Here is a 16,111-nt window from a genome sequence, read left to right on the forward strand (position 1 = left end):
GGAGTAAGACTCATAACATGGTATGCTCCCTATGGAAATGTATAAGGAGATATTTAGACATTTATTTTTCAGGGGCTGGTGATAGAAGCCCTATGCCCTCTTGACCTAAAAACCTACAAATATCTTCTTAGCATTAACACAGCTCAACATTATGACACTGAGTAGGCCCAGGTAACAGGGTGTCAGGATTTAGGGCCAAAAGCCAGCATCCTATATAGATGCCTATCCTATATAGAACCGTGCATAATAACAAAATATGCGGAAGAAGGCAGCATATCCATATTCCCCAAAGAAACTACTGCTTTACCAGATACAGACAAGGTCATGGATGGTGGTTGTTGACAACAGGACAATGGTGTGTAAAAACAATTATACCACTAACTCCAGTGGTGATGGTAAATGTATAGCCTGGATGTCACTTATAAGGTATTCTTGCAGAGCACATTTGACTCAACTACAACATCTTTATGCCTGGCAACATCTCATGTTGCATTGTTTCTTTCCTCCCATATAGTTGGTCCACTCAACCACAGGATCACTTGCGGTTGCTGAATGTAGATGGTAAAACCTGGACCAGAGTAGTGTTTGCTTCTGGACTGGTAGATAGCCTCCCTTAGAGCAATCCTAAAAAAGAAGGTAAGTATCGGAGAGTTAGAACCAGACAAGAGTGTGATACTAGAGCACCTTTAAGAATATTTGTGATAATTGTACCCTGCTCCACTATAGAAGGAGCCAGACATTGACAAGGATATTGGCACTGATTCCCAGTAGGCCAGAGAGTTGTTAGTCTTTCACAGCAGCACAGCAGCAGCAACAAGCAGATAAACAAATATCAACAAACAGTAGGGGCCCAGCAACAGGTACACGAGTCAGGAACTGGACTGACATGGAACCATGAAGAAAGAGAACAACGAAAATGTTAGGATGCAAGGCAAGCTGCATAAACTCAGTTGGAAGTAACTCTCACACTAGGATGTCAAACCTCTTTGGTGATTAGGGGAATCTGTGTTCTTTGGTCCTTTCTTCCATTGCCTCTAACTGCAGCTCTGTTAAAATGGGGTAATTTTGTAATTCTCTCAGGAATCATGCTTCAATGCCTCAACGTACACAATGTCTTACCATGCAAGGCCATGTGTAACCCCTTTTCTGCTTGCCTCTGTACAGAAATCCAGCCAAGGACGGAGATCAAGGGCATGTGTGGAAAATAAGTTATTCTTCAGTGAGTCTGGAATATAGCTGAGATAACGGTAAATTTGAGCCTCGGTGTGTATTTGAAATGAATAGGTACTCAAATGAGGAAAGTAATGCACCCTGAATAATATTTGTGGACCACAAGATCCGAAGAGAGAAGGAAAGCTTTATTAGAATAGGTTTTGCTCATGTTGACAAGATAAACTTACACGAGTGCAACTCAAATCACAATCATGTGGAAATATTAATTACTGACAAATAGCTGGTTCCTTCCCTCGTAGGGGCCTAACACCTCTGTGAGCAGTAGCTGAGCTCCATCAGATGCTGGTCAGGGAGAGGGAGAAGACAAAATGCTGCACACGCAAAGCGAGCTGACAGTCACCAACACTAAAACAAGCAGGCACACCAACACCACTGGCTGCTCCTCTATATGGGCGGAGGAGCTTCGCCCCCGCCAGCAGCGGCAGCTGCAAACCCTTTTAAACAAAACGGTAATCAACTATGTTTATTATTGTTATGTTTAAAAGGGGGCGGGGCCACGGGGATGACGTGCACTGGGGGGGAGTGCTCAGCACTCCCCTTCAGAGCGCATGTGTGTTTGGCCAGCCGTCTCGGGCCTGCCAAACACACATGCGCTGTAGGCTGAGTTGCTGGGCTGGAGAGATCCTGCACAGGCTCCCAGTCTGCCTGGGAGTACACAGCCAGGGCACTACCAGCCAGTCCTGACGCTGCTTTGGGCATTGTCAGGATTGGCTGCAGGGCAGGCTAGGAGCCTGTTCCTGGGGAGACAGTAAGGAAGAGAAGCTGAGCGATGCGGGACCACGCCGAAAAAGGTAAAAAAAATTATTTCATTTTAGGTGTTCCCCCCTTCCCCTCACCACCTCCCCACCCCGCCTCTTCCGTGGTCCGGGAGCCGCTACTGATGAAACAGAAGCCAGTGACAAGTTGCACTGCGCATAGAACTTTCTGTGGAACAAACGCACACCCTCTGCATTAAGAGCAAAAGAATGCAGGATGCCCTCCATACCTTTATTAAACCATTTGTCTTCTCAGGTCTGTCTTCAGCACCTAAATGGCTGAGTGGAGAGGTTAGAGGTACTTCACAACCACAGCAGTGGAGAAAAAACGGAAATGATCTCTTCTGCTATCCTCGTGGGGAAGACATCTACAAGCTGTCCAGCAATTTTCCTGATGCAGAGCCCTTTTTCACCTATGCTACCATTGTTGAGGCCCTCAATGGCCATTTAAAACCCATTGCCAATCCTGACTATGAGAGCTTCCTACTAAGCATAACAAAGCCCAGAAGAGTCAGATGACATTTTCTATCCTCAGCTCAAGAAGCTGGCCAGGATGTTCACCTTCCAGGATGAAGCAGCGAAATTTAGTCCCATCCGCTGTATTACAAGTTCCATAGGCTATAATAGAATTGTAATACTGTGGACGGGATATCCCACACATGTGTGACAGAGTAACCCCCTCCGCCAAACTCTAAATCAGCCCTAAAGTGGTTTTCCCAGAATCACAGGATATTGAGCCGACGCCAAGGCTCAAACCTGGATCCCCGACTCTGGAATTAGCAGCTCTGGCCACTGTGCCACATCCTCCCCCTTGAAGCAAGACCCCATGATCAACATTAAAAAAGGCTCTTTCCAAACCATATCATAAGGTGGACAAATATGACAAGCTAAGACTGAGTTATTGTCTACTGTGAAATCTGAAGTTATTCATTGATTGCTTGTAGACTCTTGCCTGCCCAGCCTGCTCACTGGATAGCCCAATACTGTACTTGCGTATTATGAGCTTCTCTCCATGTGTAATATGGACTCCCGGGCTGTGTACAGACACTGCAGGACACATATCATAATTGCCCCTGCTCGCAGGCTGGCACAGCAAATGGCTCTGATGACATGTCAAGGATGCCCACATGGACTGGAAGGACATGACTGTGCACAGAGCTACAGCTTCCTCCAATATGGGAGCTCAATATGACCCAGCGCAGCCACACCTGTGCATGCCTGCAAGGAGGCTCCCACTAGTTTGTGTGTTGCATTAAATAGGTCAGCTCTCCCAATGCCCACGATTTGCCCAAAGCCATTATTTTTTCACTTGGCCCTCTAAACCAAAGCTGATATGGTCTGATAAGGGAACCAAGAGTTGCAAATAAAACTACACAGTAAAGAGCTACACAGTGGAGACCTGCCAACATAAATAAAAGTCATGTGTGAAAGGAGAGGCTGTGGCTTTGGAAGGGTTGGTGATTCAGCTCAAGAATTACCTAAGAAGACATACTTCTCCACTCTCTCTCCACCAGCTTCTACCCGACCAAATGAAAAAAACAAGAAGCTTGCTGACGCTTCTGCTGCAGTTGAGGCGTAGTCGAAATGCGTAGGCTGTTTATTTTTCTTTTAAATGTGTTTCGCACTTTGTTTAACCTAAATATTACAATGCCCAAAGAAGGACAACAATAAAAGTTTAGAATTGGACTAGATTAAAAAAAAACAATGTGTACAGAACTATAAGGCCCACTTACGGACGCAGGTTGGCTCTACATCCCATTCGCTGGCAGAACTCTGGGTCTTTTGTCTGCACTCTATTTCAGACGTTGAAGGCTGGTACCCCTCAAAGCACTTAACTTGTATCCTCTCTCCACGATCATACCATAGTTTGGTGGGAGATAGGATAAGTCGTGACCAAATTGTGAATGGGCTTTTGCATCTTTCTGAAAAGTAAAAGAAACATTAGAGCCCCTGAGGAGCACAAAATGGTAGATTTTTAAGAATGTCACCAGTAGAGCTCTCCTTTTTTCATGGTTTGCAAGAAGATGTTCTCTACACAATACTAATAGACAGCAGATTCTCTGTGCTTGATCACTTCTAGGCTTAAAGCTAAAAGCAGACTGCATTCACCAGGTGCAAAGCACTTTTTAGTTACAAGATATCAAGGTTTTCATTCATTTTCACACATCCTGATACATATTGATGGGTCTTTCAAACTCAAGTTTCCCCACCCCATCAGATTATAAACAGTTGGAGAGTCCTTTAAAGACATAACAGCACTAAACATGATATTCACACACATTCTATCAGTGTAGTTCAGTCCATAGCAGATCATGTGAAGGATCACCCACACATAAACCTGCCAAGGGTGCAAAACTGACATGTTTCCTAATGGCACTGGTTTGCCTGATGCACCCACTAAAGGGACCACAAAGACTCATTGTAGGAAAATGGCTATTTTTTGCAAATTCACCCCCATTTTTTGTGGAGTGATGCTGCTGTGTTTTGGTACTCTGTGTACGGGGACTCTTCTAACCATGTCCCAGTTTGTGGTCTGACCCCTATAACGGGTTGAAATTGGTTGTACTCTTAACTGGCATATTTAACTTACCTATACGCCCCTAATATATGGTACAAAATGTACAGAGTGTTACGACTCTGTCGTCCCATTTCCAGGGGGTGCTGTAAGGGGACTGTCGGAAGCCTGGGGATCACCTTTAACACTTATCTAGAGTCTCTTACTGACTCCTGTTTGTTTCTCTTTTCTCCATGGTACACTTGTGTGGTACTACATTTGCTTCCTGGGACTGCAAATCCCATAATGCACAGCCTGGTAGTCAGGAAAGCCCGGATTCTGTTTCCCATTGTTTTCTATGGGAGAAGTCCAGTTGCTCCTTTTCACCGGATCCTCTCCTCCAAGACTTGCAAGTGTCTGAAACTACACACACCTGAGACCTCTCCTGTGCAGCCCAGCTTGGAACTGCTTATAAGAAGCCATTTCCTCAAGATCCCCGTCGTGCATTGGACTTCGATTCCTTTGTGTTACAGACCCTTTGTCGGATGATGTTCCAGTTGTGTTCCTGTTCTGTTCCAGCTTGATCCTGTTTCCTGTTTCTCTGCCCTGCTCCTGATTGTTCCAGCCAGAGTCTGCTCCCTATCTCTTAGCCATCCAAAGCCTGCTCCCTGTTTCTCAGCCCTGCTCCTGCCTTGTTTCAGCCTGAACCTTCTCTCTGTTTCCCAGTCCTGTTTACTACTCATTCCTACTCCCTATATTCCAGTCCTGTCCTTGCCTGTTCCAGCCAGAGCCTGCTCTCAGTTTCCCAGTCCTATCTCTGTTTGTTCCAGCCAGAAGTTTGCAACCTGTTTTCAAGTCCTAGTCCTGCCTTTACTTCAGCCTGAGACTGTTCCCAGTTCTTGCCTCTGCCTCTTTGTTTGTTCCCTTCTGTTTCTGTTTCTTCTTGGTTCTTTGTGTCTGGTAAGTGTTCTATCAGTCTTCACCAGTGTATAAGTGTCCTCCTTTGTACTGGGGTTGGCTCCTGGTTTCCAGGAGGCAATTCCAGCCCCCATCCTTGTCTAGTGTTATACGTTGTATTTCGTGCCTATCAGTGACAGTGTTCTATTGCTGTTTTCTCAGGAACCGCCACTGTGTTTCCAGCTGGACCCACAAGAGCGTGTCCTGTGTATGTAAGTACTATCCTTGTTTGTGCTCTATGGTCCAGAGACAGAATCACTTCTGCCTCCTTTCTATGGGGCTGGCAGGGTGACTATCTGTAAGAGCAAACTGCACAGAGGCATTGAGATTCCCTGTCACTGTGGGAGGATCAGCGCCTTACTCTGTGTACAACCCCAGCGTGTTTGTCCACTAGTAATCCGTTTCCTATTTGTTCACACAAGGGTTGCTCTGCTTTTACTTTCCTGTTTCCTGTGTCTGCCCATAGCTGTCCTTTCAGTGTATGCCTTTAGCTACTCTTCTGCCCCAGTACACTACCTCTTTAGGATATTCGGTGACCTCAAGGGGTGTCCCAACCAGAGTCCTGATCAGACCCGCCTGAAACCGTGACACAGAGGGCCTGTAAGTTAAATGCCACTAGTCGACCGCAGCAACCATTGTGCCATCTACTTCAGTGACAGTGCAAACATGACTGTAGGCCTACCATTGTGGCCTGGCTGTGGTAGTTTTAAACCACAATTTGACCTGTCAAAATGAACCCTTTTGACATATCAAAACCTTCCTTTCAAATATTAGGTCACAACCATGTAGGCCCTATAAGCCCAAAGGCAGAATGCATGATATTTAATAGTAGGACAAGTAGAATTTTAATTTTACACATATCCTTATGTGAAGCCCCAGAAGCTATTTTCACTACAGCAACGCTGGCTCTCCTATAGGAAAGCACTGGAGTACATTATTATATTTAATAGTGCTATTTATCTGTAGGAATGTAATGCAAACTCTCTTTTTAAAAGTTATTTTAAAACTAATTTAATGGTAATTTTGATACTGTAATAACTGTTAAAGAACAGATACTTGTAGAAACGTACCCCACCTAAACATCTGGAGGCTCATGTGCGTGAGTTCCAACTGTCATCTGCCAGCTGGATAGCCGCCTTGAAGAGGTGAAAAAACAGGTCACAGAGCATGACATAAACATTGGGTTGTGGGAGGTGTTTCTCTTCGCTTGCAGGAGGGCCACTTGGGCTGTGCCTAGGAACTTGATGCATATCAAAGAGTCCTGTCCTGTCACATTCCAGTTTTAGCTGACACCTACATATGACCCTTCTTTGGTCCCCAGTCAAGCAGACATCAATCCCAGTAGGAAAGGAACTGCCCCCAGACTGGTTTGGAATGATGACAGAGGAAAAGTTGCTCATTTCCATGATAACACCTCTTGTGTGGGAAAACAGTCAGTTACCAGAGGGAGGTGGGTTCTGTCATTTTGGATTTATGTAGGGAGGTGCAGTGTGGGATTATTTACTGCAGGGCAAACATGAACTGCTGAAAAAGTGGGTCGGGTTTCTCTAGAAACCTTTTCTCCACTGGCCATGGAGGGGCCAGGAGCCCTCCCTCCCCCGCAACCTAGAGTCAGGCTTACACTTGGCACCAAAACTATCCCCTTCAGACCACAACTGGATTTCTGGAAGACAGAAAAAGGACAGCACTTGCTATTGAGTCTTGAGAGGGTGTCTAAAGGGCTAGACATTCCCCCATTTGTACCCAGGACAAAGAGGTGGACTCCAAGGGTCAGTTGGCTAACCACAGGTTACGCTAAAGGGCTACAAAAAGCTGCAATTTGAAACTCCACCTGCCCTGGACCCTGCTGGTCGCTTCGCTGGAGTACGTCTTGACAAACAGGGTCTGTTTCTGAGGTCCTGGAACCATTGGCTGTGTCAAAGTTGACTTCTTCTGACATCCTGAAAAACCTGGGATTTAGAAACCTTTTGGAAGAGCTCCGCCCCGCCCATCCTGGCAGGAGTTCCTCTTTGTCTTACTGTCTAGGAGGAATGCACACAGGTCAACTGTTCACAGTCAGGCGACCCAGGGTACAGACTACAGGCACCAAATGGTTAGGACAAGAAAAGTCCAACTTTCTAAAAGAGATGTTTTGATAATTGTGACTTAAAATCTGACTTTACCATTAAAGAGGATTATAAATTACAATTCCTCAAACAAATAAAAAGGATTTTAAAGTACAGTTCCTCAAACAAACAACATTACTTTTCTGCCTGCTCCCAATCACAAGTTAGCACTTAAGATAACCCAATGTCATCCTAAGGGAGTGGTAGGCCTCATAGTAGTGAAAAATGAATTTAGGAATTTTCCACTACCAGGGCATGTAAAACGTAAAAGGACAAGTCAACCTTTTTAAATACAATGCACCCTGCCCTTTGGACTGTTTAAGGCCAACATTGGATGTGACTTATATGCATTAATAAGTGAGTTTTATGCCTGGCAAAAGTGCAATAGCAGGTCTGAGACATGCTTTAAAATGCTACTTAAACGGGTGGCACAAAAAATGGTGAATGTGCACTAGTTGCACATGATTTACAGGCCCTGGGTACATGTAGTACCACTTTACCAGTGAACAACAAGTTATTTAAATGTGCCAATCAGGATAAGTCTAATTCTACCATGTTTTAGAGAGTGGCATAAGCACCTTAGCCCTGGCCAGCAGTGGTAAAGTGCACAGAGTCCTAAAGCCAACAAAAATGAATTTCAGTAAACAGGATAAAAATGAAGTGAAACACAACTTAATATTGAAGAGTGTAAACTCTTAACAATGAATATTTATAATGACAATTTCAATTTTTTGTTTATGCACAACAGACTTAGGGTCCTAAAGAATATCAGAATATCAGAAAATATAAATTTTGTTCCATGCTTTATCTAGTTTTTCTGCTTGCACAGTATGTCTCATTATGAGATGCTTAGGGCCATATTTATACTTTTCGACGCACAACTGCGCCAACGCAGTTGTGCGTCAAAAAATTTAACGCCGGCTAACGCCATTCTGAAGCACCATGCGGGCGCCGTATTTATTCAATGACGTTAGCCGGCGTTAGCCGGCGGAGCTGCCTGGTGTGCGTAAAAAAAAAAAGACTTACACCAGGCAGCGCCGGCGTAGGCGAATATGGAGCTTGGGCGTCAAAAAATGGGGCAACTCAGGCTGAGGCAAAATTTTCACCCCAACCCGAATTGTGCCGTTTTTTTTTACTCCCAACCCCCATTGAAATGACTCCTGTCTTAGCAAAGACAGGAGTCATGCCCCCTTGCCCAATGGCCATGCCCAGGGGACTTATGTCCCCTGGGCATGGTCATTGGGCATAGTGGCATGTAGGGGGGCACAAATCAGGCCCCCCTATGCCACAAAAAATATTTTTAAAAATTACTTACCTGAACTTACCTTAAGTTCCCTGGGATGGGTCCCTCCATCCTTGGGCGTCCTCCTGGGGTGGGCAAGGGTGGCAGGGGGTGTCCCTGGGGGGAATTGGAGGGCACCTCTGGGCTCCTTCAAAGCCCACCGGTCCCTTAACGCCTGCCCTGAGCAGGCATTAAAAAATGACACTAACGAGGGTAGACGTCATTTTTTTTGACCCGCCCACTCCCGGGCGTCATTTTTGCCCGGGAGTATAAATACGACGCACATGCCTCGGAGTCATTTTTTAGAAGGGAACGCCTCCCTTGCATATCATTAACGCAAGGAAGGTGTCCACGCTAAAAAATTACGCAAACTCCAAGATCTTTGGCGCTCGACGCGTCTAACGCCAAAGTATAAATATGGAGTTAGTTTTGCGTTGGATTTGCGTAAAAAAAAATGACGCAAATCCGGCGCAAACAGAGTATAAATATGCCCCTTAGTCTTTCTGGCCATCTATCAGATGACAGTACCAAACCCAGCCTGACCAATATCCAGAGTGCCAGCATACCTTGTCCCAGTATTATGGAGGAATTAAATGTAATCCCCTTGTGGGCCATTATGGAATGAGGAACACCATGTGCAAACCAGTATTAGTGCACCAGATTCTGCAGTGTTTTCCTGAAATCTGACCCATTTGCTGCTGAACAAATCCCTGTATACATCAGAATAACCCTGGAGATGGTCCGATTTATGATGAAGTTGAAGATGGTTCGGTACTGCTAAACACCACACATGTTCCTGAAGCTAAGCCCAACTGTTCTAAGCCATAACTACTAGGAGTTGAGTCCTGGTTTATTTACTGAAACTGTGTGTTTCACCTAGCAAGACTTTGGACTTATTGCATGAGCAGGACTGCATTCTTTCCAACAATTAACCCACTTTGTTAGTGTTGATTTCAGGAGAGCTGATCTTATGAGAAAGAAAAAGTATGTTGCTTTGATTTCAACCTTATTGTATAAAGGCGTGTAAGGTATCTATGGTCACCAACCCCAGCAGAGATGACCATCTGTGCAAGTCCTATAGACCTCTTGCCCTGCTCGTTATAGATAATAAACTCTACATTAAGGTCTTAGGTACATTAGCAGTTCCTATCCTGCTGGATCACAAGAGGATGACCAGGAGTATTCTAACTAATATTAACTAAACAACAAAATACATCTAAATCTTTCTATTGTTATTCTTCACCTTGAGGGAGGTAGAGGTAGATGGTTGTCTTCCAAATAGAAAGGATGGACATCTATAGCTGATCTGTAGCACAATTTCTCTATTACCGAGCTTCTGACATCAAAATGAATACCCAATAGCTCCAAATGATCCAACTTGATTAACCCAAAACAAAAAACAAGAAAATGGAGCACCCTTGCCAGTATTACTTCCTCTTTTTTATGAATGCTGAAATACACTGTTGAAGCTGGTGTTGGTACTTTACTCACTCCATGGTACTGATGAATAAGTTGACAATCTGTCACAGCAAAAGGTGCAACGTACCCCTCCCCTCTATGTAGAAGTTGGATTACCTCTTGTATGGAGTGAGCCTTGACACCAGGGCTTGCAGCCGGGAGCGTTGGGGCCCACGTCTCTCCCCAACCCAAAAAGTTCTAGGCATGGACTGGTCCTGGGACCACTGGACAAGCCTGTGACCTTCACAAAAGGAGGATGAGTGGACAGTGGACAAAGGTAGGAAGGTAAGACTCACTTCTGATGGAACTCACTTTTTCTTCACTTCTACCCTGCCTCCCAGTCCTGGAGTGCCCAGGCAGGTCTTGGGGTTTCTCTTCTCAATATATGAAGGAATGTGTTGTTTTTTCAGAATCAGACAGATCGTGTGACCTGTTGCTAAACATTGTGCTAGAAAATAGTCAGTTTAAGTAGGCGTCAAAGATTTTTGGTCCGCTTTAGGACCAGAGAAGCAGAGTCACCATCTGCACAAATGCAGTTTACTCTGCACATTATACCTGTCAAAGCGGGAATTAAAGAGATGATGAGCTTGAGCTGAAATCAGCGCTTGATGACAGTCTGTGTGGAGGCGCTTTGCTGCGTGTTAATGGGCAGGAGATGCAGTTAGCATGGTGGCAAATTCAGAATGCAGGAACCTTTGTGGGCAGCGGTGACCGCCCAGCCGTTGCAGGTTGTAGTCTCTTTGGGAGTTGAGGGACCAGGATCACGTTATCGCCTCCCTGAAGAGGAATTGGAGCCTCAGTTTTATAGGAATATTTCATATAATTTCGCATAGTTTCTACATTGTTAGTGATTTTGTCAGTCATCAAAGGACACCGCATTAATTTGTCCTAAGACTCCAGGTCTGATGCTTTTTGTTAGGATTTTCTCCCTGATGTATATCAGCAGACTAAAGATTTTAGTTTATTTCTCTGAGATATTTTGGGGTTACGACCTTTGTCTTCCTACACCTGTCCGGGTTCAGGAAGACATTCGACTCTGCGAGGTACTTTTACAACACTATTGCTTCTGAGACAGTGTATTGTGAAAAAAGGGATAATGTAGATCAAAGGTTTTCGTAGAAAAAATCAACCTCAGATACAGAGAGACCAAAAAAGCCGACTGATGAATACAGTTTCAGTCAGAGGTTGCAAGTATTTGGGGGTTAGTAACTTTGAAAACCTCTCTCATGAAAGAGACTTTCCCTATATTCCAAATTCAACACCTTCACATAAACAAGTGATAGAAGGAGGCCTTTCAGCTGCAATAACTTTTTTAGCTTTCAGGCACAGTAAAGTTGACTATGAAGGTTTGTTATTTCCAAACACGGTTTGCGCAGCTCGCTCACTCCACTTGACGTTTTATTCCATCCACACAGCTGCATGTTTTCAGTTTCTCATCCTGCATACGGGTCCTAGTATTACCTCCTAAGATACTGACAGACCTACCTGGGCCCCCGCTGTCTGTGGGCTCCTCGGGACCCGGATGTGCAGTGATGGAGTTGAGAAGCAGCAGCAACAGTGAAGGAGTGAGCACCGCAGCCATCCTTCATTCACACTCCGTCAGTTCTCCCCAGCTCTCAGTGCCCTCCGTTCTCTCGACGAGATCACCGGAAACAGACAAGTCCGCAGACTGCACGTGCAGCTTTTACAGTAGAGCACTTCCTCATTATTCACTATTAGTGTAATACAACATTGTCAAAAAGCAAAGAGATTGGAGCAGCCCCTGTATTTCTGGCACTGATGCTGGCAGCTCTGAAGCCAGGGATCACAAAGGCGGTGCCAGGGGTCGGAAGAGGCAGAACAGAGGTCGCAGCTACGACCCCTGGTGACCCTTAATTGACGTCCATGTCAGTTTGTCTTTAGGTCACTTGTCTGTAAATTGGGGCCATATTTATGAAAAATGACACACAACTGTGCTAACGCAGTTGTGCGTCATCTTTTTTTTTGCGTGAGCTTACGTAATTTCCTAACGCCATCTGTGCGCCATATTTATAAAATGACGTACAATGGAACTAAGGAATGGCTAGAGTCAAAGAAAATGATGCTAGTCGGTCCAGAATGGTGTTAGTGGAAATGGCGTTAGCGGGTGAAAAATGATGCTAGACTGGTTTGTGGCATAAATATTGCCACAAATCAATCTAGTGTCTTTTTTCAACGCACAGGCACCCAAAAATGGACTCCTGTCTAAGTAAAGACAGAAGTAATTCCCACCAACGCCAGGCGTCCAGTGTCCGAAGAGCATGCCCAAATAGCCAGTGCCAGACAGAGGGGCCCATGCAAGGGGCCCCCAGTGGCACAGCCCAAAAAAAAAAGGAAGCTCCCTCCCTCTCTGTAGCGTCCCTGTGGAGTGGGTGGTGGTGTTCCTGGGGGTTGCGGTGGGCATCTTTGTGCCCATTCCATGGTGTTTCCCCATGGAAATGGGCCTACCTGGACCTTAACGCCTCGGCTGGCCCAGTCGTTAAATAATGTCGCTAAGCGAGCTTAGCGCCATTATTTAGATCCGCCTCCCACCCATGTGTCGTTTCTGCGCCGGGGGCTATATGGTGCTAAGGGGTTAGAGTCATTTTCAGGAAGAGAAGGCCTACCTTGCATCTCATTGACTCAAGGTGGGTTCGCGCATCCTAAAAATGGCGCTAATTCCAATATTTTGATGTTAGACGGGTCTAGCGTCAAAATATAAATATGGAGTTAGGTTTGCGCTGTTTTAACGTAAAAAAATATGATGCTAATGCAGTGCAAACCAACCACAAATATGGGCCTAAGAGTGCAGAATACATTCGGACAAGTTGTGAAATCACATCAGATGAGACACCGTGATCTACAAAATAATATTCCTCACTATTACAAGCCAAGAATTCCGTCTGATTGAGTGAAGAGGTGGGCGACCAGTGTTAAGGTAGTCAAACTGAGGAGAGCACTTGCACAACACAGTCACAGTGATTTAAGCAGAGAACATAGCTGCCATGTTTTCATAATGTGTAATACTTCTCTGCTTTCAGTGTGTATGTGAGTGACAATCCTCCACTACCTAATGAGTGACACTTTATTATAAGGGACCTCCCACAAACTGTATTTTGTCTGGTCACTGCATGCTATCAAAAAGGTGCTTCTTAACCTGTGGTCTAGGGCCCCCGGAGGTCCACAACACCTTCTCAGAAAATCAAATACTATGAATAGATTAATAAAGCGTCTATGTACAAGGAAGCAAAAAGTAAAATTGAACATTTTAAAATATTCTGTAAATGTGAAGTAATTTTATATTAGGCACAAAACATTAAGTTATTATCCTCAGACTGATTTGTGGGAGCAGTACAAGTTCACCAAACTAAATAAAAAATGGATGATAGGCATTACTAATTGAATTTAGAAAAGCTCCAACCTGACAGTTAAAGTTGAAATGTTGATTTTTTTAATCTTTGTGATTCAAATCAATAATGTAATCATCTGTGTATTTAAAGAATGCCTGTGTCTGTATTTCTGTATATTGTTTTGCGGTTTAAATCATCAAAATTGCTTACGCTGTGGTTCCCTGGTACCAGTAATGAATCAGTAGTGGCCACCAGATGCCAATAATGATCCACTGGGGTTCCCCAGATTCCAGTAATAGGTTCCTGTGGGGGTCCACAGAAGGCAAAAGGTTAAGAACCACTGATCTAGAAAGTTCATGTGCACCCCACCAGACAATATTAATAGATGCGTAAGCAAATTGCACCCGCTACTTTCTCTGTTCACTGCTGCATGCGACCATCCAGAAACTATCTTAAAACTGCACGTGAAATACATTTGAACTATTTCAGAGGTTGCAAAGTGCACCTCCTACTTTCCCTGGGGACTGCTGCATGGGCCATCCACAAACTCCACTTTACTCTACACGGCCCCCACTGCAGGGAGTTGGGTAGAAGTGACGCCTGCATCTCATCTAGACAGTGATGTCAATGCATCAGCAAACTGCACTCTATTTGTCACATGGCCATTGCTGCATAGGGCCATCAACAAACTCCACTTTATCAGGATCCTCCTGTTCACAGTTGGTCACTAAAGTGCTCAGGGTCCAATTCATGCTTCCCTCCTTATTTTGTGTTGCTCCTCACCGAGATCCATTGAGCTTGACTTCTGTTCTATTCTATTCTATACAGCACTTGTGGAGCGTGAGGCTACCCATAGGCCTCCCAGTGCTAAAGTGAGGCACAGAATCAGGATCAGGATCTGGGGGGGAGAGGGCACCTTAAAGGAGCCCTTCTCCAAGTAGCCATGCTTTCAGGGCTTTCCGAAAGTTGACTTCCTGTTTAATTGATCTTAATGCAGGGGGTCTATTCCACAATTTGGCCACATTGTAAGTTAAGGAACGCCCACCATAATTCATCTGTTTGATAAGAGGAATCTTGACCATTTGAGCATTTGAGGAGAGAAGCCTTTTATTCAGGAGGTATGGAGATATCAGAGATCGAAGGATTGGGGAACCTTTGCCAAGTAGAATTCGGTGGGCAATCCAGAGTGATTTCATTTTAACTCTCTCATTCACCGGGAGCCAATGAGAGCTTAGTGATTGTCTTGCTGACTGATATCTGGGGATGTTATACAGTACTTGAGCCGCAGAGTTTTGTACAATCTGAAGTTTTCCTATTGTGGCCGTATTCGCTTCCAGGTATAATGAGTTACCATAGTCCAAGCGGGACAGAATGAGTGCCTGTACTACCAACCTTCTTGCCACATCGGAAGCAGAGGGAGGATTTTACTAAGCATTCCCAGCATACCATAGCAGGTAGCTGAGAGCTTTATTGCCTGGGAGTCGAATTTGAAGGCTTTATTCAACCAGATTTCCAGGCTCCCCATGGCGGATTTTGGGACAAGAGAGTTCCCCAAACTAGTTGGCCAGCCCACATCTAAAGAAGGTTTAAAATTATTGACCAGGTTCATCAATTCCATTTTGTCTCAATTTAATTTGAGACAAGAGCTCTTCAATCATTCAGCCACTTTCACTAAACAGGGACCCAAGAAAGGGAAAGAAGAGTCTTGGCATGGCTTAAGGGAGATAAAAACTTGTGTGGCATCAGCATAAGAGACTAATAAAATCCCAAAAGGCAGGACAATGTCCACCAGTGATCTCATATACAAATTAGAAAGAGTATGGCTCAGTGATGAGCCCTGAAGAACTCCACATTTTAATGGATGAATTTCTGAGGTGCAATTACCCTCAAAGACCTGAAAAATCCTATTCTCTAGGAAGGACTTCAGCCATGCTGAAGCAGGGCCTAAGATTCCCACCCTCTGCAACTGACCCACAAGAATGCCATGGCTTACAGTATCAAAAGCTGAGCTTAGATCGAGGAGAGTAATTGCTGCCGTCCCTTCCAGGTCATGTAGCTTTTTAGCTTCTTCTACCCCGGCTAAGAGGGCTGTCTCTGTGCTGTGATACGGGCAAAAACCCGTTAGATTGGGATGTAAAATATCATGCTTCTCAAGGAACTCTGACAGTGCAAGTTTCACATGCTTTTCTACAATTTTGCTTATCTCAAAAAGGAGGGATATTGGGCAGTAGTTGCCCATGTCAAGTGGGTCCATATTTGTTTTTTTTGAAGGGGCTTTAACCATGACATGTTTCCATGCTTTAGGGACACAGCCCATGGTTAAGGAGAGATTCACCATCTCCAAAATAACTGGAAGTACCTCATCTTTTACTTTTCTTAAAATGTGAGGTGATATTGGATCCTTAGTTGACCCAGACTTATTTTTACCTAGAATGTTGGGGAGGTTGTCCGAAGTCATGGGAGGTATTGCATTAAGTGAG

At 44.7% G+C, this 16,111-nt stretch overlaps 1 protein-coding gene across 1 annotated transcript in view; it reads right to left on the bottom strand.

Annotated features, from left to right (window-relative positions):
• LOC138262106 (uncharacterized) overlaps window positions 1-11,936 on the bottom strand; it is a 134,537-nt gene extending 122,601 nt beyond the window's left edge. The window contains exons 1-2 of the mRNA XM_069211899.1: window positions 11,770-11,936; window positions 3,722-3,910 (exon numbers count right to left, since the gene is read on the bottom strand). Of these exons, the coding sequence (XP_069068000.1) occupies window positions 3,722-3,910; window positions 11,770-11,866 (286 nt within the window). The 5' untranslated portion in view covers window positions 11,867-11,936. The remainder of the gene's footprint in view (window positions 1-3,721; window positions 3,911-11,769) is intronic.
• Between the last annotated feature and the right edge of the window lie 4,175 nt (window positions 11,937-16,111).

The sequence above is a fragment of the Pleurodeles waltl genome, chromosome 1_1 (assembly GCF_031143425.1).
Source record: "Pleurodeles waltl isolate 20211129_DDA chromosome 1_1, aPleWal1.hap1.20221129, whole genome shotgun sequence".
NCBI classification, from domain to species: domain Eukaryota; kingdom Metazoa; phylum Chordata; class Amphibia; order Caudata; family Salamandridae; genus Pleurodeles; species Pleurodeles waltl.